The sequence below is a fragment of the Streptopelia decaocto genome, assembly GCF_964273445.1.
Source record: "Streptopelia decaocto genome assembly, chromosome: 1".
Classification (NCBI taxonomy): domain Eukaryota; kingdom Metazoa; phylum Chordata; class Aves; order Columbiformes; family Columbidae; genus Streptopelia; species Streptopelia decaocto.
In genome coordinates this window covers 106,652,520-106,679,753 of record NC_138663.1, presented here as the reverse complement: position 1 = coordinate 106,679,753, position 27,234 = coordinate 106,652,520, and the positions used below count along the sequence as shown (strand labels likewise).

The 27,234-nt window shown below is 37.1% G+C and overlaps 1 protein-coding gene across 1 annotated transcript in view; it reads right to left on the bottom strand.

Moving 5' to 3' along the window:
* CNKSR2 (connector enhancer of kinase suppressor of Ras 2) overlaps positions 1-27,234 on the bottom strand; it is a gene marked incomplete at both ends in the record, with an annotated part of 179,934 nt that overhangs the window by 87,283 nt on the left and 65,417 nt on the right. Inside the window, 2 exons of the mRNA XM_082076285.1 lie at positions 906-1,039; positions 10,961-11,107. Of these exons, the coding sequence (XP_081932411.1) occupies positions 906-1,039; positions 10,961-11,107 (281 nt within the window). The remainder of the gene's footprint in view (positions 1-905; positions 1,040-10,960; positions 11,108-27,234) is intronic.

Genomic DNA, 27,234 nt, shown 5'->3' with positions numbered 1-27,234 from the left:
TTTACGACCTTTTCAAGAAAGTTAACTAAAAGAAAAGCAAGAAGGAATTTAAAAGTACATTGACTGGACATATGATAGCCTGCATCTAAGAATCTGGAAGCTTTAGAAAAAACTGATTCCTCTCAAATACATTCCTAGACCTATGGGTAGCTACTGCCATGCTTATTTATAGGCCATAATTCTCTTAGAATCGTAGGAAAGCAACAGCTGTGTACGCTATGGAATTATAGTGAATCATTTGAGGTCATGTGAGGGTAGGATGATGAATCTGCAAGGAGGATCTGCTGCTTTTCTGGCTCAGCACCCCCAGAGACCTGGGAGAGATGAAAATGTCAGTTCCAGGTAGCAGGTCAGAGTAGCAGATACATTTACAGGGAAAAGTGTGGGCACTGCAGGATCTAGCAGGGTGGCCACACTAAAACGTGATCCTGAAATCTCCTCTACTACTATCAAATCAATGTCTAAAAAGAAATAATATGGCAGAACAAAACAGTGCTCTTGATGTTGAACTTGAAAGTTTCTTGCCTTTCCTGTTGTATCATGGCTATTAGTCAAGGGGACAGATAAGAACTCTTTTTCTAGCTATAAATTCAGGGTTTCAGATAATTTTTGCTCTTCTGAGATAAGACAGGATTGTTACAAACAATAGATTATTCCATATTTGAGAAAATAGGGTACTGAACCTTCTTTTCTAAAGGCTACTGGTTGTTTTGCAGACAAGACACTGATTCAGACCCGTGTGGGTCTGATTCAGCATATCTATCCTTAATAACCAGTTCACCTACGAAGTGAAGTATTATCAGCCTAATCCTGCAGGGCGGGATGACAAATGGGTAGGAACAGAATGGTCAGTTACTTTACACGCATTTTTGACATTGAATTGTACCTGAAATGATCTTTTTTACCTTGGAACATAAGGTTCTGCAGGAGGAGGGGGTATGTAGAGATCCTGAAGCGCAGAGCTGTCTCTTTTTGTAGGTGTGCTGATAGTGCTGGATGGCGTAGCAACACTGCTTGTTGGACTTCTAGGAATAAGAGGCTGGTTCAAAAGAGAGAGAGAAATAATCATGATTATCCTTATATATTACACATTTCTGTCTGAAAAAGCTATATTCTATAGTTGAGAAAGTTAAAGAAATAATTAACAGTTCTAAAGTTTTATGTGCTTTTAAACTGATGGAAAAAAATACTCATGCTAAGGAGACAGATCTACATATGGACATGTATTGTGCTTATAAAATTGACTCCTCTGATTACATCCTTTTCCCTTTTGCACAGCCAGGTTATAGTCAATGCCCATAAAAATAGTAATCAGTAGAGCCACTGGTGAAATCTTAATTAGTGAGTAACATACACAATCCAGTGAATTCCTTAATTAAACTAACATTGTAATGAAAAAGTCCAGTGTTTACAGTAAAAGGTGCATAAGTAGGCATTAAATTGAATGTCATCTCCCCCCATCTGCTCTACACCCTAAAAATTAACTGTAAAAGCTTCAGTTTATGTCTGCAGATGCTGTAAAATCAGGTGCTGCATCTTCAGAGCATATGCACTAAGAGACAGAATAAACTGGAGATTATTATTATTATTCACTCCCCTGGGCATACTCCTCACAAAGTAACATTTACTCACAGGTAGATAAATTTTATCCTCACAGAATAACTATGCTTTCTAGCTATCATCCCAGTCCACCACAGGGTGTTTCAAAAAGAAGGACCCAAAATGCCATGTGTTGTGATTTCAAATTGGGTCCACCTTTTTGACACACCCTGTCAAATTCCTCCTCTAAATCAGAACTCTCTCTCTTATGATTTAGGCACTTATTTTTCTTCCTTGACTTTACTATCTTGGCTAGCTAAATAATGACCAACCATTTGAAGACTTTACTAAATCACTGTTGAGCTGGAAATTATAGCAAGGTTTTTAACAGTCTCTATACAAATGCAGAAGAATGAAATGAGAAGCAAACTTAGATTGCTTTAGTCTACCTAATAATATGTCTGTCTGCCCAATAACAGAAGTCTTACGTTGCCTGGCTTGTATGACAATGAAACTCAAGCAGAAGAAAAAGAAAAATGGCAAAATTGCAAGTACAACAGTATCTTAATGAACCCTAAAATTAATCTAATATTGAACAAATGCTGAGTTTTGCTTTGAAACAGTTCTTTCCCCTCCATCTTACGGGAAGTCAACACCTTGAAGAAAGAAGTGTTGGGATTAAAGAGAGTTCATCATACCTATAATTTCTGACCTAAATAACTACTGGAGGACATGAACATGTCACATTGTATTTACAGCAGAGAAGCTCTAAATACTGACTGAATGGCTGTGTAGAAAGATCCTTCTGCCAGCACTAGCAAGAATACCTTATGACAGACCAACAGGGCATTTCTGTGCAGAAAAATCAGTCCTCATTTTCTAGATATTCATCTTGACACTGTAGCATTATGCCTACACTGCAGAAAACCCCAAGAGTTCAACAGCAGGAACTTTTTCAAAATGTTGGCCTTTCATAAGCTAGTAATGAGCCACTTGAATTTATCCTTACCAAGCAAAGCCCCCATTATCGTGTTACTTTTTTTCAATTTGTGTGTAAGAATCATGCATGCCACCTAGAAAACCTCAGACATCCTTTAGCCAGCTACTGCCATGGTTTAAGAATAGAGCTGTGTTAGATGCATTATAATTTATCTCTGACACAATAAAATGTGTGCTTAAGTTTTTCTTGTTAAAACTTTGCAAGTCTACCTTTAAAGCCACAGCTACAAAATGACAGAAATTTTCTGAATGTTAGGAATCCATCTCCTGTAAAATACTGCTAAATACTTTCCTTGTTCATTAGAGTAGACAATACGTGAGTATTCTGTAGGCCAATGAAAGACTGCCTGTATTTACAGAAAGAGAGGGAGAAACACACACACAAAACCAGACAGGTAAAAGACTTTACAACTACTGAAAACAGGAAGACAGAAGTCTGCAAAAAGAGGACTAAAGTTGGTGGCAAAACTGTGTTAAAAAAAAAAAAAAACAACAAAACAACCAAAAACCAACAAAAATAACCAAAAAAACAAACCTAAAACAAAATCCTCTTTTGGAGGCACAAAAATCTTACCCTTTAAATTTTCATCTGTGACACTGTAGCCATAGATGCTCTTGAACCACTTACAAATGCAACATTGGTTATTTCCTCTTTGATAACTTGCACTTTTATGACAAGAACAATTTGCGTGTTGCTGAAGAGCTTGTAGGATTACTTCTCCTTATAAGCCAAAATAATTTTGTGACCTAGACCCTGTTTACATTTGTTAAGCCCAGGCTGTTGCTGTTCATGGCTCATACTGGCAGGAGCACTGAGAGGAAGTCAAGCTGGGTAGATGGATTTGCCCTTTTCCACTTTAAGGAAGACGACAGCCCTTTACCTTTGCCTGTCTACTGGCTAAAGGCACACTTCACCAATCCCTGATAATGCACAGCCCACTGGAGGTCAGTGTGTCCTCCAAAACAGTTTGCTGGAAGATGCTGGAAATAGTGAAGCTTGTGCATCTTTGGCAAATGCATATTTTGGTTCATCTTTTGCACAGGCAAGGTGGTGAAAACAGTGAATGCAACAGGAAGAAATAGCATTCAGTCTACTACGGTAAAACACAACTTATTCAGCTACCTGAAGGTAAAATGTTTCTCTCAAACTGTTCTCATGTCAGATAGTGGGACACTTTCAGAAGTGGAATTACAGTATAATCAGTGAGAGTCTGAATGACTGAAGTATCTCAAAGGATGGCAATGTGGGTAGATCCTCCCAGGGTACCCAGAACTCTCAAGGGGTAGGAACCATAATACAACCTAGAACAAGAGGAAGCACAATCCTGTAGGATTGTCCCAAAACATGCTAGGGATGTCTCTTCCATATTTAGGTCATATTGCCAAAGTCATCTCTCCAGCTTATTTCCACAAAAACAGAAAAGCTGTGTAACTGGAAAAAAAAAATGAGAAATCCAACTTTAAAAATAGGTGACCACTTTTTTTTTTTTTTAATATATTTATCATCACTTTATCAGATAAATCAGTAAGCTCTTTTAAAAGAACTGCTACATGGTAAAAGCATTCAAATGGTCTCTCCTGTTAGTAGCTCTAAACATTAAGAACATTGCTGTAACTACCACCTTGTGCTATAGGAGTTCAGCTTTCATTTTATAAGGAATTAAAAATCTTAAGGCCCTCCTGGTTGAAAAGAGAGCCTTCAGAACATGACCTGCAGATATGGTGCATCTACATGACATTTTGCATTGCAATTTGGAGGGAAGTCAACTGCTCAGTTCGAGTCAATCTGTGCACCTGCAAGTAAGTCAGCTCATGTAGCTCTCTGGTTCAATAGCAGCCATTCAGTGGACTATATGCAGCACATCGAACAGAAAAAAAAAACATGGAACTCCATTCACATATCTCTGAATTGGATGTTTTGGAGATCAGTGTTATCACTGAGTAAATTCTCTTCCAAGCACTAGAGCTTTTTCTTGCTGCAGTCCCTTTTGGTAGGCTGGCTAGGCCAAGTGGGATTGCTGAAACAGCAATAAAACTAAAAGGTTTTCAGGTCCAAAGAGTTAAATACTTGATCCATGAGTATAGCCTGACACAGAAAGTTTAGAAGTTACATATTAAAACTGGAACAGCCTCAAAAATGTCCCACAGAGGACCCTACATCAATGTTAACCCAGAAAGACAGACACAAAATCCATATTTCAAATGTGGAGTACTATTTCTCAAACATTTTGGACGCACCATCTTCCTTCAGGATCATTAGTCTTTATGGACCCTTTCTCAAATTGTCAGTTGGCCAAGGAACAGATAACCAACCATCTTTACTTAGAGCAGCCATTTTTCCCCAGCACAAGGAAATAAGTAGTCCCTTTAAGGACTGAGGTGTAGACACTGCTCTCTCCTCCAGGTGCTGCTCTGCCCCTGGGTAGCTCTGCCCCGAGGTTCCAGCCTCCCTATTGCTGCTTTCCCCATCCTCAATCCTGAAGGAACTGCGAGGGTGCCTTCCAGCAAGTCAGCATATTATTTTTACTTTTTTTCTCTCTAAACAATGAATGTAATTAATATTTTAAATATACCATCTAAAATTCTTTTTAATGTTTTTTAGAACTCTTTGAAGCTTTCATTAACTCCCTTAGAAGCTCCAATATATAGTTTGAGAAACATTGCTCCAGAAAAAGACATACAATTTTTAAAAACATAAGCAAAACCAATACAAAATGTCTTTGTACAGTATTTGCATCAGTAAACAGGTTTTCCTGCAAGTATATAATTCATATTGGACCAAGGTTATGACAGTTTATTGAACGGAATGTTTCCAATAAAATAAACTTTTTGTAAGACCAAGCATGAAGTAATGAAATACTGTAACTAATTCATACTCTGTAGGCAAACCTAGTCAGAATGCATTTCAACAGTTCTGCAAAGAATGCCCAGTTCCCTTGTAGTCAAAAGACAACAAAGCAACCGAAGAGCCAACAAGTTAATATTTTATTAAAATTTAATGATTAAAAAATGTAAGGCCACTAATTCTGATCATAAATGATTAAAACAGAATATAACATTGTCTCTAGATGAAGGAAGGAGGCAATATAAACACGTAAGGAAAAATACCAAATAAAAATAATAAAAATAGCATTTTCTCTCAAACAAGGAATGTTGTTTTTGCTGTTGCTTCTTAGGAGGTTGAAACACTGAATAGATCGTAGTCAAGATATGATGCATATCTAATCCAAAATAAAGTCTGTTTAAAAAATTACAGATACTGAGGTCTTGGAGATTTTATAACAGTAGAATTTAATCACATACAAAACAAGTACAGTGAACTATTTCAAATATACAAAAGGTGACATTTAAATAAAATTGGTAATGGGTGTGACAGAGTATTTAAGGGGGTCCGGAAGGTTTTCTTCCAAGTCAACACACAAGATATGGCTGGCAAGTGGACCTGCCCCAAACCTCACTGATAGCAGTAAGAGCCTTTTCATTGATAATGGCTGAGCACAGTCCAAATTCGCTGAAGCATGGTCACGTGTTGCTTTATATTATAAAGAAACTGGGCGAAGAGTCTTCTGCACAGTATTCAAAGTCCAGTTTCTTTTGACTAATTAACAAAGTGTTTTCCAGAAGGCAAAGAAGGACTTTGCAGCTAGTTTCCTGCTACTGTGATGATAGCAACTTACATAACATTTCATATGCTCCAAGAATCTTCTCTAGCAAACCTTCCTCCCTTGCTCAAACAGCACTTTGGGGAACCTCCCTTTGAAACCTCCCCAAAATAACACAAAGTGGAAAGGAGAAATAAAACAGACAATCTAGAGTTGAGGATGTTTATTTAAGTTTGGTTTTGAACCAGGCAAAAATCTGAGGAGTTGAAAGATAATTCAGTCACCTCTATGTCAGGTAAGAAAAATTTTAAAACGTAAAAGGTTAAACTTCTTTGGGTTGCTCACCACATTCAGTAGCAGTCAGAAATACAAACATCACAATCTGAAATACCATTCCAGGCTTTCACACAATGGATCAGAGTATCAGAAAAAGTAACTGAAAGGCAAATTTAGTAAGATTTGTCTTGCAGGCATAACATCTTAATATTTATGGTACAATGCCGTATTAATGAATACCTTCAATTTCAAAGGCAACTGCAAAATTCCCTAAGGCCATAGCTGCCTAATTCGAATGTTATAAAAGCAATAATGAAAAACACAGGCTGAAAAATCCCTTGATTTCACAAATTTTGACATGATTCCAGAATGTGTCAAGGGAAAACTTTGATTATCTGCAAGAAGTTGGATACTGATGGGTATTAAAACAGACAATCATCAAGTGACTGAAAACAAAACAAAAAACCAGCACTTCCTTTAATCAGAATACGAGGAAGAAACAAATGATGTTTTTCTTTCTGTACTGCTTGACCTTAGAGCTGGAATTAATGCATTTGTAAATACAAACTCATTATGTAATGGTGCGTAGTATAGCCATAGGCTAATTGTATTATTTTACTGTACATCAATATCAGTTTCAGGACTGCTACACAGGATGCCTAGTTCTTCTTTGTTTCTCTTAACCTTTCATACTTATTCTAAGGATAAGAATATTTATGAAAAGAATGAATATTCTACATTTCTGCAAAAGTAAAAACAAACAAACAAAACCAACAATAAACTCTCCATCCCCCCGGCTCCCCCCCCCAAAAAAAAAATTCAACACCAAAACAACCCAAATAATTAGACTAAATTTAACTCATAATTCATGGCAAGGCTGTGATGTGAAGGCAGAGCTGTTGGAAGTAAACTACTGAACATCTTAAGAAGTATTTATGCCAACTAGTAACCAGTTAATATCTGAATGATCTAAAAGCATTTTCCACACTCAGAGAACATGAAGGTTGGCTGGCATATGGCTAATCTAGGTCACTAACAGTGGACAGCAAGCTCTTAAACATTTCATTATCAGAACGCATAATATCATTACCGGATGCCCTCTCACTCACACATCAAGCCCCTTGACACACTGGCAGTACCTGTGCACTGCCTGAACTGGAAGACTCATCTAGCACTTTCTCAGCTTACAGGCACACTTAGTAGCTCTCCATTAAGTCTTGTTTTTCATGTAGTTGCAAATGGCAAACTTCATGTTCTTACATACAACTATTGACTAAACAAGCAGAATGCAATTTACCAACATACCTCAATATTATTCACTTCTAGCTAAAATTCAGTTTTGAAGGCTCTCAATTAAAACATCCCAAAGTAAATATCAATGTAAATGAGTCTCTTAATTCACCGAAGTATGTACCGTTTACATTTGCTGTAACAGCTGTTCAACATGTTCACTGGTGGGTTGTATTCAAAAATTCAGTCTCTGCTTTTGTGTCAGCCTCCTTACGTGATGGCAAACTTCCACCTTCCCACTTCACTTACTGTAACTTGATCAGGATGTGACACCTCGTTTTTCCTCTGTACATTCCATTTGCAGAACCAAAAAACCCACAGCAGATCCTAATTCCCTTTTTATCGGAATGTCATCCCCATATCTTATTCTGAAGTCTTTTTAATATTTTGTTCAAAATTTGTACTTCAATATAATTATTATTGAGTCATAATTTCCTTATAGCTTGTGTCTATTGAATAATATATATGGATCAATTAACTTAGCTCTGGATGACAGCACAGTTATAACATTCTCAATTATTTCATGACATCCTACGATAGGGAAACAAGTTATCATAATTTCCCCTTCTTCCAAAGGTGATGGAAGTACTGCTTTTCCTTATTTTTTTCCTATCACTTTCACCCTCTCCTCTCACACTGTCTCCTGAGCTTTTATTAAATAGCACCCTCACATGAATCAGGAACATAAGAAATTTCAGAACAGCCATAGGGCAAATTGCAATTAAAAAATTTATGGGTTTTATGAAGTGTTTTTTTCAGAAATTTTTGAAGTAAATTCTGTTAAAAAAACATAATTTCTTCATATTTTTGATAGCCATAAAATTACACTACACTCTGATTGTTTTCGCTGTTTGTTATTAATCAAACATACAGTGCCAATTTCACACATAGGCTACATTTAAACTTTAACATCAGTTGACACTAGCATCTGTTCACCTCTGATCTGCATAAATTAATAACAGAAATCTCCACATTATGCAGCTTCTGAAGTTTGTGTTCACCCTGGAGCTCTTTTGACACTCTGTCTACTTAAGAAAATCATTGTTTCTTGGACTAAAATAATAAATTACAACAGACACACATATGCACACTGCAATGCACACTGCACATGTAAGTGTTGACTGAGGTTCTGGCCTTTTCCTGGTGTCATGTTTGATAAAATCAGAATAACATCATTGGGATACCAGAATAATATTTCTAACTTCTAACAGTATCTCTATTAGTACTCATATTAACCATAAAATACTCATATTTTCTATGCTATGAGAAAAAAAAAAAAAACACACCAAAACTAATACTTGCATTACTCAAATCCCCAAAGCTGTAAGATTACAGAAAAACTCTGTATAGGGTCAGTCTTATCTAATATAGATAATTCACATTTGTGCTGGCTGTCCAGACCCCCTTTGGCATCAAAGGCAGAGAAAGAGGCATGAGCAGCGTTCCAATTCACCTCATTCTAAGGTAGATCTAAACTAGGCCAAGATGAATGAATCAGTAACTGTTCTGTATGTCCAATGGTCAAAGGGAGTAAAATTGAGAAACCTGAATGATACGTAGATACATACACAGTAGATATCTAAAGTTAGATCAGTTGACTAACACCCTAGTATCTGTATTGGACTAAGGATGCTGAGATGGAAATCAGAGCCAAATAAAACACTAAAAGATGACTGGATTTTTGCTTCTGGAAGCGAGTGTGGCATTTCAAGCAGACTCACAAGTTTAGCTCATGACTGCATTCACTGTAAAAGGACCACAGAAATTCTCACTTCCCTACTGGAATTAGTTTAAATGGTGGCAATTGGTTTCTATCCACTTTCTTCCCACCCTTTTGGAGTAGCCCACCTTGAATTAGCTGCTTATTTGCTATTGTCTGCATCAATAGCCCATGTCAGAAACTTCTGTTGTGAGGTCCTCAGTTAAGTTATTCTAGCAAATGATAAAGTGAAGCAAAAAGGAATATTTCAAATGACCCAGCTCACCCAAAGAATTACCAAAGTCACCCAAAGAGGATTTAGACTGACAGTATTTCACCCCATTTAAAGCAATGATGTGCATTTTTCATTCAGGTTTACATTTTCACTAAAGCTATGATAAAAGTGCAGCCTTGAAGTATGGCCATTCATACACTCATACCATGCAAAAAGATCTGCAATTTTACATTCAGATGCTAATAAGATAATTTTGGTTTTAAAAACTCAGTTTCAAAGATGATGCATTTAACCATTATACAATAATTTATATATATGTATATATACATACATATTTGAAATAAAAATAAATTCTTCATTAGTTCTTTTTACGAAACTCTTCATATTTTAAATGGCAAAGACCACAGCTACTGGTAGTGGTATTTCCATATCTAATTCCCCTTTGCCCAAACTTTGCAGAAGTCTTTTCTCTCTCAAATGTACTTAATTTTAAATTAGACTTTTTATTGTGGTAATAAAAACATCCCAGAGAATGCATTCTTTATAAAAAAAAAAAAAAAAAAAAAAAAAAAAAAAAATAATCCTAAACATTGTTCTATTTGAACTGAACTAAAAAAGGGATTATTTGTCAGGTCCATCTGTTGGTTACATGCTTTCATCAGTTTGAACATAACTTTTATTCCCTAGAGTAATACATCACAGTGACATTTTATCCCAGAGTGAAACACACAAAAGCTTTAATTAAACCATTCCATGGTTTTCAGCACATTTCAGGCTTACTAAAATTAAAGGCCAAATGGAATGCTACATCTCCTTAAGTGCAAGGGTTCAATCTCAAGGACAACTTTGGCATGCATGCAGCTTTATTTACATGAGGAAATTTTGATGGTCAAATGGTTTATTGAATAAAAACCCCTTATAAATTTTCCTGTGAGTCCATGATTGTTCAAACTGAGAACTCAAGATCTTTTCCTCCTCGCTTTCTTTGAGGTTATACTGCACTGAGAGTTTAACAAGAAGTCAAACTAAAATCTATCAGTTTCTGAACTATGCTTGTTTCTCTTTGGCTAGAAAAGTTATCTGGGACTACCTTTTTGCATTGTAAAACACTGGGATGATTACTTCTTTGAAAAGTTCTAATAACAGGTTTCATTTCATTTGAGCCTATGAAAACAAACTGCAGAGAAATAATTTCAGAAACAATTTTTCAAAGTATACAAGAGTAAATCCATATGCTGCTGAGATGAAGCATAAAAAAGCATCATTGAGATAATCTATAGTTAAAATGATGGTGTATGACTTATGATTAAGCTTCATTACCTGCAGAGCAAGGGGCTTCCATCTCATATTTTTCAGTAAAGCTGGTGCTGAGGTAAGCATGCTCTGAGGTCGCTTTTTCAAAGTTAAGATAACACCACTCGGATCCTCTCGTAGTGCATTCACCAAATTTTTCAACTGCCACCCCACCTGGTAACCAGTAAAATCATTACAATAAAATTGAGGTACAGTATTCAATATGTAATGTTCCCTTTTTAAATAAGATCAGTAAAACAACATAATAGGAGTGTGTATATAAATATTAAAGGAGATTAACTCTAGAAATGTCAAAAATAAATCACTGCACACAATCATGTCAACTAAATAATTATTATAATGCATTAAGATGGATATGCATAATTTCAGGTTCTAGAATTAATAAACTGCTGTTACTCCACTATAAATGCACAATTAAATTTCAAAGTGTTTTCAAAATTAGCTCTGGTACATAGACTTTAGAGACTAGAAAGTTTAAAAGCCCTGGATTCTGCACCAACAGTTCACTTCAAAACTGACCATTTTGTACTCCGTGGTTACTATTTAAAATCCATTAACCACATGTAGACACACTACTTCTACTCTTAGCAGCTTATGCAAGCACAAAACAGTTCAGGAAAATCTACTCTTCACACTGCTAATAATGCTATAAAAAATCAGAATCACAAGGCCCTTTAAAAAAAAAAATAGTACTTCTTTCATGATTATTTCAGAAACAAATACAGTAAATCAATGACAGAAAGGTAGTCTAACCACTACTTGAGTATTAGCCCAAAGTAAAATTTTCCTAATTGAATTACAGCATTTTGAAACAGTCCCAAATTAAGAACTTGACTAACATGGAAAGCAATAAGCCCTTCTTTATAAACACAGGACAGAACTTTCTGAATCATTTACTTTGCATTTTTGAAACAAGTACTTCAAATATTATAACAGTACAACTCATGACAATGATTTTCAGTCTAAATCATGCCTGATTTTAGGTATCTATCTTGAAATGATTTAAGATATTCATTCCCTGCCTTTTCAAGTTGGTACCTAGAGTGGCAATACACAGAATCATACATCCATCAAACATCTTGGCCTATAGTCTTAGAAAGTGACTATTTCTATAAACTTGACAGCTTTCCTACTTTCTTCTCTCTCCCCCCACCCGACAAACAAACAAGTAGATTTTTCTGCTATTCAAAAGATCACAGTTACAAATATTTTCCTTCTTTCACACCTTGTACAAGAACAATGTTAAGAAGAAAGTTATCCAATTGAGAAGTGAAATTCTTACTGACAGAACATCTAGAACTATGAAGTGATGAGGTAACATCATTGTAAAAACTTTATACCATATCAATGTATTTGGAGAAAAGCCGAATAGACGATGCGAATAAAGAGACGGCAGATGCTCCTTATCATTGATATAGTGCAATATGACACAATATGTATTTCTTAGCTATGTTTAAGCAAGGTAATCACACATTGGTTGTTGCTACTTATTTTTTATCTTATTCTCTGTTACTCCAAAATTAACTTTGTTTGTTCAATATCACTTATTTTAAGAGCTGATACTCCCATATGAGCATGCCACTTAAGCCAACATTAACACTTACCAATAACCCTGAATCACAGACATGGTTCAAACCTCACCACTATTCCTTAGCTGCTGCAAACTTCCCTGTCCTGTTTTCACTGCAGCAAAGTTCATTATATCCAGGATGCACTTCTACAGTAATACTATTGTGACTAAAGAAACAGGGTGTTGACAATATGCACCTTTCTGCAATATTTTCCATCTTCCATAGTAGACTTCCAAGCATGCTAGAACTCTTTTCAGTCCAGTGTAGTAGGCATATGGCTATTATACTTTGCATAAAATGAAACACGAACATAATCAACTTCATCTCAACTCCCACATCCTGGTGAAGTCTCCATTATGTTTCAACAACATCTAAACCAAGTCTCTGTAAGTCCAAGCTTTATGTCTTAATACTATGATTTTATAAAAAATACATTCCTACTTAAAATAGTTTTCCTACTCTGAGAGACTTCCACCACTGCTTAGAGAAACAATTTATTCCACATCATTCCAGAATGTCACCTTGGGCATATGCAAGGTTTCATTTGCTACCCAAAAGAAGGAATTAAAGGCCTACAGTTCATGTAAGGTATCTCTGTATGTAAGTTATTGTACACTTTAATTTCCTAATGTAACAACTAAAAACAGATTTCTGGAGAGAAATCTTTCTGTTGAATAAAGCAGCACAGAGGAGGTCATGAGGAGATCATGAAGTGGCCCCAGTTACAGAGTCAGGATGTAAAATCCTTGCCATTTAGGTTGGTAGGATGCTGCGTGTGAAAGCTGTGCTTTAAAGCCATCTGTTTCTCACTGAAATAGCCAGAGGAATATAAATAAAGTGGGGGGGAGGGGGTGTGTGGAGGGTGGGTGGGTTATGCTAGCAGTTTTAAAATTATTTTAAATGCACTTTCATACTTTGCAGAGATCATCTGTGTCATGTATTTCAACTACATCTTACATTGCAATAAATGGAAGATTATCTAGTCTCTTTATGAGAGTTAGGGGGATTAAAGAAAAAAATCACTTCAAAGCTCTAAATCTGATGTATTTAATTTAGAAATTCATTAATATAAACAATTTAAGATAATTTTTCACAGGAAAATCTTAAGTTTACTGTACATTTCAAGTTGAGTTCATGCTCTGCTTTCACTTAGTTTCCTGACAAGGAGTTTTCTGTCTGGCTCTGAAGTCCTTGGTCACTTCTCATCTTTTGAAAAGAAACTACTAAATTGGCCTAAGAGGAGCAAGTCACACAAGAGGTTGTCAACAATAAGTTGAAGGAAATTGATGTCCACGTAGGAGGCATGCTTTTCAGTTCACACATAGTTAGATCCCATCAAAATTCATATTGACACAGACTAAACAGAAGCCATCTTATTTGAGGAGGTCAGGTTGGAAAGAGGAAGGGCAGCAAATATAGCTGGAACTGAAAATTTTCCAGAAACCCAGTTCAGTGACAGTTTCTTCTAAGTGTGACTTGAATTTATTCTCTCTAATCTCTCCTCAGGATCTTCCCCTCTCTCATTACCACCACAGTTATCAATTCTCAGCTTCTAACCATGAAGCTTTTGGGCAGAGCTTTTAAAGCCCCTACTGTATCCTTTATCCTCCCATGTACTGCAAAAATGGAGAGTAATAGGGAAGTTTTATTATTGGTTTGAAAATTCAATAGGTAAGTAGATTAGCAGAGAGCTTTACTTACATTAAAACAACCTGAGCAATTGATTTTTAAATCAGTGCACGATACTGAGTAGGTACCCATTTTTAAGGACCATATAAGTTACTGTTGCTTGCTTTAAAATGAATTTACATTGTTAAACCAACTGCCATTTACAAGCTGTAGTCAGGAGAAGTTTCTGTGGCAGCAGCCTAAGTCCAGTGTTGGGTTTTGCTGCACAGAGCCTGAATCACTCCTGGCTGCCAGTGCAGCTCATGGCCAAGCACAGGGAGGGCTGAGGGCAGAGAAGGTACAGCCCGCGGGCCAGGCACTGCACACAAGCACAATCCAGCCGGTCCCTGGGTAACACTGGGAGCCCTGGTTGAGGGGAAGCGTGCCCGCTGCATGGGTATAGGCCTGGGCACCCCAAGGAGCACAGGGCACCTTGTGGAAAGGCAGAGCTTGGAGCAGGACAGGCCACAGGGGTTTTTTGATGAGGAATGAGGAGGAGGAATATGGGGTCAAGGAGCAGCAAGGCAAGGTATGGCTTGCAAAGACAGGGGAACTAGGGGAAGAGGGAGAGTGAGGAAGCACCACATGGGTGTTCTGAGGGGTTGTGCTGAGCTGTTTCTGCCAAGAAGATTACAGCATCTTTGCTGGAGGAGTCTACTGCCAAAGTAAAGGAGGAATAGACAGGGTAGACCACATCCATGCCACCTAAGGACCAATACCCAAAGGTCAGATAAACAGCACTGCTGGGGGATGGCACAAGAAGGGACCATCACCCTCTCAAAGGTGAAGGCAAAACTCTGCACCAGGAGAAGCAAGCCTGCAGGCAGGGTGGCTGCAACATCAGTATCAGGCCACTTCCAAACTTCTCATCTCATCACTACATGCCCAGAGGTTTGTTCAGGCTGGGAAGCCTCACCATCATGCTCCAGAGATACTCGGGGCTAGCCAGGTTGGCTCAGTGGGGTGAGATGGGCACATGGGAGCCCTGCACAGCTGCACCTGGCTCTGACACATGCTCCTCATCTCCCCCTCACCTCCCACTGGCTTCTCCATCACCTGCCATGTCCCAGCACCCATTAACCCAAATAGCAGAAAGCTTAGCAGGCGGTGCTGTTAGGTCTGCTCCCTCAGCTATCACCCAGGAAAAGAAGATGCCCCTGAGCAAGATGAGACGTATTTTTAAAAACCACAATTTATTTTGGCTTGCAGTAAGCACATCTGGATGACAATATTACAATAGCCTGGAAAGGAACTTTCATTTTGAATTCCAGCTTGGAAAACTGGTGGCAATCTTTCCTTTTTCTGAAAGTAAGGGTGACCATTCATTCACTGGTTTTTATGCAGCCACACCCATGACAGTATTCCCAAACTCCTGTGCTCATTCATGATTTCTCTGAGTACTACTGTATGTTATGAGCCAGAGAGGAGCTCTGTAAAATACTAACATGCAGGCAGCTCAAATACAATTGGATGGACCTGATCCAAGTATTTTCAGGCTGCTACAAGATCTAGTACTAAACAACCTACAGGCTGAAAAATCCAACACATGTATCCTAAACAAACCACAGAACAGCTGCATCATTCAAAAGCAGTGTGCAAACCTAATGCACACTGAAACTACATCATCTAGATGGTGGAATTATAGTCAAATGATAAACAGAACAGAGTCCATACCTTTACAGGTGTATTCCTGTTCAAAGGGTCATCAGAGTCCCACGAAAGTTAACAAGAGCTTTCTGCTTCCATGAAAAGTTACCTTTTTTTCCTCAGTTACAGTAATTCTTTCCTGACTTGCAGATTTGTAAAAGGAAAAAGTAGTAATATCTTTACACTTTTGAAGGAAAAGTAGTATCTTTCCACTAAATATAACCTGCAAAGCTATGTGCTATTTTCTAGCTAGCTAAATATGCAAAAAACGCTCCAGGGTTTAATTTTAAAAAGTTACTGGAATGGGGAGATAATCAAAATCATCATTCTTTCAATGTTGCCTGTTATAAGTGGCATGCAGCCAGAGCTCTTTGACTTATCAAGCATTTCAAGCTTCAAGCTTTTACTCATTTTTCAGCTAAAAAAACAGAATTTTGAGAAGGAAAGTGTATTCACCTTAAGAAATGCGTATTTTTTAAAGAACTTCTGTATCTATCTCCCATCTTGCATTTTATAAATAAAAATTAGTGCATTAAGAAAATAACATTGCACTTCAAATTACTGTCTATCAAACATAGCACACTGCTAAGCAAGTCAGAATCTGACAAGAAACTATCTGGCATCATGCTGTTAAATTAACAGATTGATTTCCATGAACACTGGCCAGAAATGAGGATGGTCAGCTGGCAGCCCTATGAAACAAGTACGTTAGTGGCAAGTATCTCCTTCCCTTCCCCCAGCTGCAGATGACTGAAAAGGCTAAAAAACTAAGAGAAGGCCATAGGTCTTCTGCCTCCAAAAAACATTACTGTGTAAGAAAACCAGAAAAGGATGTTTACAACATGAACTAACAGAGAGATGAAAAGCTCTATCTGTATGTGGTAGGAGAAGCGGTATCAGGAGAGTTGCAGATGCCTTTCGGGGATTTATCCAGCTTCTTAGGTTAGCATGATAATGAATGTCCAGGCTTAGAACAGTTTTCTCCCAAAGAGGAGAGGTTAATAATACTGTGATTGCATATGCTGCAATTCTAATTAAAGACTATCTTGGCTATATTATTTAAATAAATGCAAATTTAATCCAATGTTAAAGAAGTTAGTTCTGTGCATCTTTAGAATGTCACTGATCACACTGCACTGTATCATTTTCCAAAGTCACAACATAGTTTGTATGTAAAGTACACTGAAGAAAATCACATCTTTTGCTTGAGCAAAACCTGATCTTTCATCAAAACTTTTTTTTTTCTACTACTAAACTACGAAATAAGTAAGTTTTATATTCATTTTTGGCTACATAAGCTAAAGCTCACCATTAAAAGACTTTCCCAAGAACAAACTAAGGTAGGACTCAAATTGAGAGCTGAATACAGAAGCTACTGCCTCTCCTTAAGCTGCTCTAACCACATTTCCCTGTCAGAAAACACATCTGATCCAGAACATAACCTCTGACTGATTTTATTAACTTGCTCTTTTTAGGTATCTGCACAGTTCAGTTCTACCATAATTCAGCAAACTTCACAAATGTTAGTAACACAACTACAGTGCATAACAGTAATGGAGAAAAGCATCTGTTTTACCCCTGGGGGAACTGAAACTTGAATCATCTAGGGACACAGAATCAGTTCTGTATTGAAGTTTGGACACTGTTTAATAACAGTGCTTACATTTCACTTTCCACTGATACAATGAACCTTCAGTTCAGAGCTACCTCACTGTTTTGCTTTTGAGCCACTGCTAGCAACATCCTAGAACAAATAAACCAGTATATTTTTGGGGAACAGCAAAAGGCTCCAACTTTATGCCTTTGAATATATCCTTTTTTACAGATATGAAGTCAGTGATTACGTACAATAGTTGAGGAAAAAAGGTCTCATTTTCCTATTCAGGGTATGGCTCTTAAAAATGAGATTGATTTCAGTTTGCTCAGTTTTGGAACACCTCTGAAATATGAAGCATCCTCCCTCACTTGGGTACCTGCTCTTCCCACAGTGAAAGGCTGCCTCCAGCATGATGCCTGTAAGGCACCTCTCTCTTCCACCAGGAGTACAGATAAAAAAACAGAAGAAACAGGTACTGGCAGTTTGGAAGGTGGTCATCCACCCTTCCATCCACTTGTAGCATGTGTATCTCGGCATTATTTAGCTGCAGAGTGACTAAACTCAGTCTTTCAAACCCTAGAGGGGTGTCTCATGCACCGAGATGTGCATAACTTCAGGTTGAAAGCCTTCCCTGAAGGCAAAACACTGTGGTGATGGGAATATATGAGTAGGAAGCCCAGTCACACAATAGGCAAGAAACCATCATGTGCCTGCACTGTGAGCAGGGAAACGAGGGTTCTGGTTGCAATTCCCAGTGACCACTTTTTTTTTTGTTTAATATAAATGCAAAACAACCACAACAACTACACATATCTTGCAGGAAATGGGCTTTGAGAGCCACATTGTGATGAGCAGGCCCTACCTGTTCTTCAGCAACAGCAGACATTAAATTATCATGCTGCCATCAGTCTCCTCACTTAACTTCATTTTCAGGAGCTTCCAGGGAACGTATGGAGAGCCCAGGGGCCAACCTCCACTTCAGCAGGGCTCCTGGTGAGGGACAGACCTCCACTGCCTGAGAACAGACAGTTTAGTATCCCCAAGTGGCCACAGGTGAGTGCTAAAGAAACTTGAAGGCTGAGGAGGGAAGTGTTGATAAACGTCTAAGCAGGCTCAGAGAGCTGGTGGTACCAGCTGAAGGTTCAGGCAGGATTTAGGCAGACTGGATCACACACCAGTTTCTCACAGATTAAGCTTTAAGCACAGATTAAGCATGGATGTGAGTGGCCTCATCCTTCCTAGAGGGAAGGGAACAGCCAAGTTCTCCATATTTCATGCAGCATAAGGAATGTGCTCCTCAGGAGTGACCTTTCAGTATTAACGCGCCACAGCCACTTTTGCCTTACAGTAACTCATGTGCTGCTGGGTTCTCACATCTCACAACAAGAATTTGAGGCACGTGTGTGTGTGCATTGTATATTCTCATATTTAAATTCCCCCAAAAAGTTGCCCTGGAATTAAAATAATAAATATACATAAACACACATGCATGCACACATATATAAATACTTTTGTTTTGGTTTAAATTTGCATTATCACAGCCTAATATTTTAGAACTATTCCAGTGAGTCAGTAATTCCAACAGTCTTTGACACCCTCCCTTTCAATGTATAAATAAAGTCCCTGAGATCCCCAGATGCCCTGAAGCTAAACAGTGTTGCTACCCTTCAAACAGATGTTTCCTGAGACTGAATTCATATAGAGAAAGTAAATAAAAAAGTGTACAAAGAAATTGTAAAAAAAAAATCCTTAAAGGTCAATAATAATGTAGGAAAGTGGAAAAAAAAAACCCACAAACCAAAAACAACAAACAAAAAACCCCCCACCAACCCAAGCAAACAAAAACATCAAACAAAAACCAAAACATCCTTAATTGAGCTGAAAACTTATGTTGCATTACTTAGATAAAGGAGGGACGAGGATAGGGAGTTAAAAGAACTTGTTATAATAAAGTAGTAATTATTTAACCATGAGAGTTGTTTCATTTTTTGTTCCATTTTATTGCTGTTAAAATAATTAGCCATAAACTATGTACAGCGTTCAAGCCACTGAGGAGTTCTAGGCCAGTACTGAGGGTTTTTTAAATAAAAATTTACATATTCGGAATATATCTATTCAAATCAGGCATAGAAATTCCCTGCTTTAATTTTTCCTCCCTCATGACATAACATTCACTTGCTTTTCTTACTATTTTGATCTACTTCTACAACAACTACGAACACCTTACACTTCCTCACAACTACCTCCTCACTTCATCAGAATAAGATAATGAACTATGCAACACAAGATCAGTCTGGAACCTGAAGATCGGCTGTGTAATTTACACAGCTGCTACCTGCACAAAGCACAGAGGTACTCAACACTACTGAATCCTAACTCATTCGTGGTCCAGGCTGCACACAATCATAGTATTAGCCAATTAATTTGCACAAATTTGAAGACAACTATCCTTACCTTTTATCTTCTCTATAGCGTACTTCGATTTTCAGCAATCTCAGTTAAAAGGAAGATTATTAGCAGCAGAATAATACCTGCCTTCCTTTGTAAATACACATATTTAAACTTAAAATAAGCCTTTTAAGCTGTTCTTACAAGACAAAATGAGTAATATGATCTGTATTCTGTTCTATAGGCATCAGTGCAGTTGACAATAAAAAAATTCCAATTCTACTTATTATCTGCTAACTGGGTATAAAACATACGCTCTAATCATATATTTCACACATCAGAGACTAAGAAATTTTGAAAGAATTATTTTAACTGCAGCATTTACAGTATTCTCATTATGGAGATTACACTGTTTACATCATAATTTAAATTGTCTGCAAATACAAATTGTGCCAAGATTGGTAGCCACTAGGAACTACTATGAATGTATGATTTTTTTTTTTGGTGTCGGGGAGGGAAATATGCAAAAAGTTTTTGGCAGCACATTGTCTTTCAGTATTTCTGCTGGACAAGTTAATACCATTTACAGCACCTTTTAGAGGACTTTTTTCTATAGAAACACTACCATATGTGAAATAAAAACAAAACACAAATCTGTACAAAATAAATACATTAAAATACATCAAAATGCATCATACCCCAGTATGTTCTGTACACAAAGGTCAATTTAACAATTAGATCACAAGAATACTCTGCAGAATACTGCAGCAGTTTTTAGCAGATACATCCTCAGGACTATGGTCATAAGTATAGCTTGTATAAAAATACTTGATTTGGCTATGAACTCAGTAACTTGGCTATCACCAGTGGTGAAACTATGAAGATCCACTGATGACATCCACAGAAAAAGTCAACTATTACTGCAGCAGAATTCTTACTACAATTACACTGTTTCCAAAAGAGACATTGGTGGCTTCAAAGTCAGCCCACGTGTGTATTCCCAAGCTGTAGCCAGTGCCATACAGAACAGTCTATGTTGTCAATTACAAAAGAACTGTTTTTCCCATAGAAAATTAATGGAAGAAAATAGTCTGCTGAATGGTTATTCATACATGCTCTCAGCCTGGAGAAGGCTGAGAGGGGATCTTTTTTATGCTTATAAATATCTCAAGGGTGGGTGTCAAGAGGATGGCACTAGACTTTTTTCAGTGGTGCCCAGCGACAGGATGAGGGACAACAGGCACAGACTGAAGCACAGGTGGTTCCATCTGAATATGAGGAGAAACCTCTTTACTTTGAGGGTGCCAGAGCACTGGAGCGGGCTGCCCGGAGAGGTTGTGGAGTCTCCTTCTCTGGAGACATTCAAAACCTGCCTGGACACATTCCTGTGTGATCTGCTCTGGTGAACCTGCTTTAGCAGGTGGGTTGGACTAGATGATCTCCAGAGGTCCCTTCCAACCCCAACCATTCTGTGATTCATCTAACCACACATGCAGACTACCAGGCTTCAGTGATAATGGAGTTGTCCACTCTGGGATACAGCCAGAACAGGAAAAACCCCTATGTTTTTAAATGAGCTGTGGGACACAGCAAATGGCAACAGGTGACTACAATCAGACGTCAGGGAATACTTCCAGAAATACAGTATAGGGCCATTGAACCCATGTTCCAACCATGTGAGAGGATGGGCACCTTCTTTTGCACCAGTCTCTTCTATTACTTCCAGAAAGGCCACCTATATTAATCTGAATCTCTCGGTGCTTGACTGTTCCACAGTTCCATCAATAGTGTACCAGTCCCACAGATGAGGCTTAACATGTCCAGCACATATTCTGCAAGCACTGCAGTGCACCTTAACTGTAGCACAGGGTCGTGATCAGGTCCTCTGGAGCACACATTAAAGAGCTCACTCAAAGTGAGATGTTGTTGCCTAGGCCACAGGACCAAACCTGCCATTCACAAAGCCCAGGAAAGTGAGGAGCAATTTCTACAACCACTTGTGACATATGAGTGACCCTGCCAGTGTTCCCATTCCATTTTGGGGCAAAGTCAACCAGGTTTAAAGCTTTCAGCTAAGCTAAGCAGATTGACTTTAAAGTAAGGTAGAAGCACTCACATAGTTAAGCTCTGTCACCATCTAAGAGACAGGCAGAGCTGAGAGGCAGCACAGTGTGGCTTTCCGCTGCAAACAAATTCCACTGACTGGTGAAACAGGTATGCAATTAAGTGTGCAAATTTCACATGGAATGAACAAAGGGAAATTATTTAAATGTTGGCAGAAACATGAAGCAGCGTGGGCTGGCCAAGCTTATGGGGCTCTAGCTAATACAGATGAGACAATGACTTGTTTGTTATGTGATTTGTCAATGCCCACACTGACACAGCATGCTATTTACATAAAAATGAGTCTGTGCTCATCAAAGTGGTGTGTGTTTCACAGATCAACTCCAAACAAGCCCCAGAGATCAATGGAAAACAGATTCCATGGACAAGAGCATTCAGAATTTGTGCTGCAGAAATGGCAGGAGAGTCCTTGCCCATTCAAAATCCAAATCCAAGTGGGGCAGTTTTCTAAGCAGAGGCATTTTATCCATGGAGCTGCTGCCAATTATCCCCATTAGTTTCATTCTCCCAAATATTTACTTCATTCAAAAATATTTCTGGAAAACTAAAATGAAATCTATTCACATGCACAGACATCTGCTCTTTCCTAACTCATTAAAAGACTCCTACTTCCTCTTCAGAGTACCTGAGAATACTTTCTCCCTGGAGAATATTTCTTGGAAAGCACAACATAATTCATCTGCATCTGTTAAATTTGTCAAGTTGTTTCTCTTTTTCATTTATACTCATGTAAAAATATTTGCATTCACCATGGGGAAACAAAAGATCATCTTCCCTCACACATTTCATTTTTGCAATATAACACTTCCGTGACATATGGGATATAAAATATTTCTGTGTTTATTGCACATCTATGTGGTAAAGATATCATATAAAACACCGTATAATCTCAACATAAAATCCTTGTAAAGGGAATTGCAAATTGACACAAAAATTTTTCCTTTTGAGAGGATCATGACCATTTAGTTCCTTTATCTGCATTACACAATATTTATGGGAAATGTAAATAAAGAATAAAGAATTAAACTGAAATGCTGAGAGGGAATTTGTAAGACAGACTACATTTGCCAAAATTAAAGTATGATCCTCATATTCCTGACAAACTACAGAGAGTTCAGGACAGAGTTCTGCAAAGAACTGTTACTTCCATAAAGACTTCCACTAACATTTCTGAAGAGACCTAAAAAGCTTTTAGATGTAAATCCCACCTATCTTTAAAATCAAATATTCGTGTTAACATTTACCCAACCATTATAAACAAAAGAAGCCTAGGGATCTGGAAAAGATTAAGATCATTATTTGGGAGCTATTTCTCTCATCTTCTGTAAAAGCACATGTGTGAGAGCAACAGAAGGAAGCTGAGCACAAGACATATTTCTTTTGAACTTTTATGATCTTGCTGCACTGTCTTGTTCAAGTCAAACATTATAAGAGAAAAAAAAAATTATTTTAAATGAAAGACATTTGGAAGATGATGTTAGTCAAAGTTGTATAAATGGTCAAACATCTGATGTCAAAATCTTGGACTGACACTGCTCTTCCCCTCCCTTATACTCTTCCAGCCCACTTCCCCAGTGAGTCTCTTTAAAAATACCATTTCCTTCAAAGCCAAGTTAATAAGGTCTTAAATGAAATATCTGTGTTCAAAAAAACCCCCAAAACTAGCTTGGATCTGAAGCAAATCCTGCTAAACAGTGCAGAAAAGCTAAATAGACAGAAATATTTTCAATGTAATTTTTTTACTTAGAGGTGGTTTGTTTTGGTTTTCACAAAATAAGAAGACATCTACAGCAAACTCCAATTTGGAAGCATAAACTCCAGAGATTCATACGCACCCTAAGTTCAGCATTTCCTATCAGCTGGAATTTGCCAGCTCCCCACAAACCCTGAGAGGTTCTATTGAAGTTGAACTCCTGTCACTAATTGTACAGTGAACCTTAAAACCTGTCCCTTACTTTTTCTAAGTAAATATTAAGTTACAGTAAGGACCTAGAAAGGTATCATACCCTTCTTGAGTGTTTACCTTGGCAGAAAAGCAAGGTATGATCTTGTTAATGTATCCATCATGTTTCAGAGCAATTTTAGCAAAATCTCCTCAGAGTTCTCATACTGTAAACACAAAAAGAATTCCAGCAACTCAATTCCGTGGACATGGCTTGGCCCAGAAGAGTCCATAGTATTTTCCACAGTAAGGAACATAGCATATAAAACTAGGTGTTATCTATTACATGATTTTGAAAAAAAACCAATTTCAATGGTAACTTATAGGTATTAAAGATATTAAAAGTACCAGCTTTACATGAAATAGCCTGATAACAAATCATATTAGCCTATTTTGCCAAATTGAACACTTTTCCATCACCTATGTCTACATATGTTCTGATGAGTTTTAGCCAACAAGCACAGATTTTGGGAATCCATGTCTATCACATGTCATATCATATTTGTATTAAGTCCATAAGTCATATCATACTTGTATTAGAAGAATACAAAATGTGTCAAGAATGCCTCTAAAATAAAGAAACTATGCACAGGAAATTACACTAGAACAATCTGTTATTCAAGAATCCTACACTACCCTGAGTCTATACCTCCCTGCTTTCTACTTGGAGTATTTTCTCTACTGCTTTATCACTGATGCAAACAGAGAAAATACTGTGAACAGTAATAGTTCATGTAAGCAATAATATTGTTTCCTGCACTTTCAGTTGGTTAAAAGGAGGAATATCTTGAGGCAAAATACACTCTTGAATTATATATGGGCAGAAACATGAGTACAGTGGTACAGTGCAAATTCTGAATTGCCTGAATGACTTTTCTATTTTTTTTTTTTTGTTTACATTGGAAATATTTTAGACAGGCAGGCTTTTAGAGGAGATTAAGGATGGAATTTACAGAGAAGTTTAAGGGAAGACAGTGTCTAAATCCTTTGAATTTAAATGCGGGAGTCATATGTCTTAGTTACAGAGCTAACTAAAAAAAATTCTATTCTCTAAGACAAAACTGATACAGAAGATTAACATAGCTATCTAAACTCAATAAAACACAATTTAAGGACAGTTTTCTGAACATTAACTTTTCACTGACTTTAGGCTTAGTCTTATTTTATTTTAAAAATTCAGAAGGTATTCACATTCCAGACATCCTGCCAGCAACAAGTGGAATACATCCTGTTATGCATGTTTTCTATCAACATAGCGAAAGATCAGGGTAATCACTTGAAATCCTTTGATTTCACTGCCAAATAAATACTGTGAAGATTAAGCATCTCTACAAGCATACAGAGGATGTCAATAGAGAATTTAAAACTATTTGACACCCAGTATTAGGACATGTATAATAAAAATCAATATAAGTCACTTCATTATTGTCATACTTCGTCATGCTGCTAATTTGAAAGCCGGTGGGCTTTCTGAAAGAACAGCCTTTTCATGCTTATTAACATGTGATTCTTGTAAAAAGTCTTAGCTAACAAGTTGGATTTTAAAAGAATCGTGTGTAATTTATCTTCCCCATATTTATATTAATTCTTTGAAAAATAAAGTACTAAAAGCCAGGCTTTAAATTCACTTTGAAAAACAGAATACAGTAAAGTAACTGAAGAAAATAGAGATTGTTTTTAAATCTAAAATAAATTTAAAGTTAGATTTTTTTTTTTTTTTAATTTTGATTCTCCAGTCACAGGACATGACCTAAAAAAACAGTTACATGCGAACAATACTTCCTCACGGCTTTAGAATCAGATCTTTGAAAAATTTAGTCATAGGTATTTCTATCTTCAATATGAGTGACAATGTATGACAAGTTACAAGGACCAAGCTGAAAAACCTTCTTTTAAGCTAGTGAGCAGTATATGAAGTGTGAAAAAAATCAATAAACAGAGAAGACAATATATAGTATCTTCAGAATTATTTATCTCCAAAGTAAGAATAACTGGAAAGAAGGATACATCTTCTCCCCAGAAAAATAGATTCCTAGAACTGGATAGTAAATTCATTATGACAGGGGCCAGAATACAAAATTATTGACTTAAGACTCTTGCCAAAAGAAATAAAAAGATTCTTAAAATGCAGCAGTATCTATAGAAAAGATTGACTATTTGAGCTCTATAAAGTAGAAAGTGAATGAAGTGAACCTTTGTAAAGGTAACATGGGAGGTGTTATCACATTTCTAAGTGAATGCTAGCTGACTCTCACTGTGGAAAAATTATGTCAAAACACAGGGAAGTTACTTGTATACAAAATAAATTATGCCAGTTATTTTACTTGTTGATACAACAATGCAAAAGCATATGTAAATGTGTGATTTAGTCTATTACTGTACGTATCCTCTACACCAAATGTTACTGCTGAAAAATTAAATTAAGCTTGTCTTAGCTCCCTATCATCCTTTTTCCTAGAACGACAATCAACTCTTCATTCTCTACATCTCAAAACACCTAGCTTCACTGATGCAAAAATCAAAACACCCAAATCCTACATTCAAAATTCCATCCAACCAGTTAAGAAGGCTAATTTTAATGCTTGTCCGAACGTTCTTATTATTAGTGTTAAGAGTAAGAATACGATCTTTCCACCAAATAAATGCAGTGTAGATGTGCCAAGAAAACTAGAATAAATATCCAGTTGATTGGAAATCTTCAAGTTGATATGGCAACTTTGCTATATAGTAAGATCAGAATTTGTTGGAAAGACTAGCTAGCAAAAGGATTTAATGCTTGCTGATGTGCTTCTTCAGATGTGTATACATTCTGATAGCCAAAATAATAATGTTTTTAAATGTTTGTCACATTAAATTGATGTCATAAGCTTTCTTAGTGCAGAAAATAAAGAAGCTGCTCATCAACCGTACCTGTAAGTAACAATGTGAAACAATACTCATGAAGAAACTATATGCCCAAATAAAATTCACCCTGATCTGCTTCGATTTATCAAATTACATGGCATAGCTCAAAAGGTAGCTTCTTATCACCAAGTTCCACACACGTACAGTATATTTGATACCAAACTTAGCTAGGAGTACACTGAAATATTACACTAATTTGTGCAGAGGAGCTGACAAGATGTACAATGGCCTAAAGCTAGAAGTGGAATCCCATGGGGAATGACAAAATGCAGTTTAAACAAATGACTTCTCTATTAATAATAGCAATCTAGGATATTTCTTGGTCAGTTCCTTGCAAGGACATATGTAATTAATACCATGTATTGACTTTCACTACTTTCAAGAAACCTTGTACTTTGGAAAAAGAATAGTTGCTTTCTATACTGACAGTCTGCTCTTT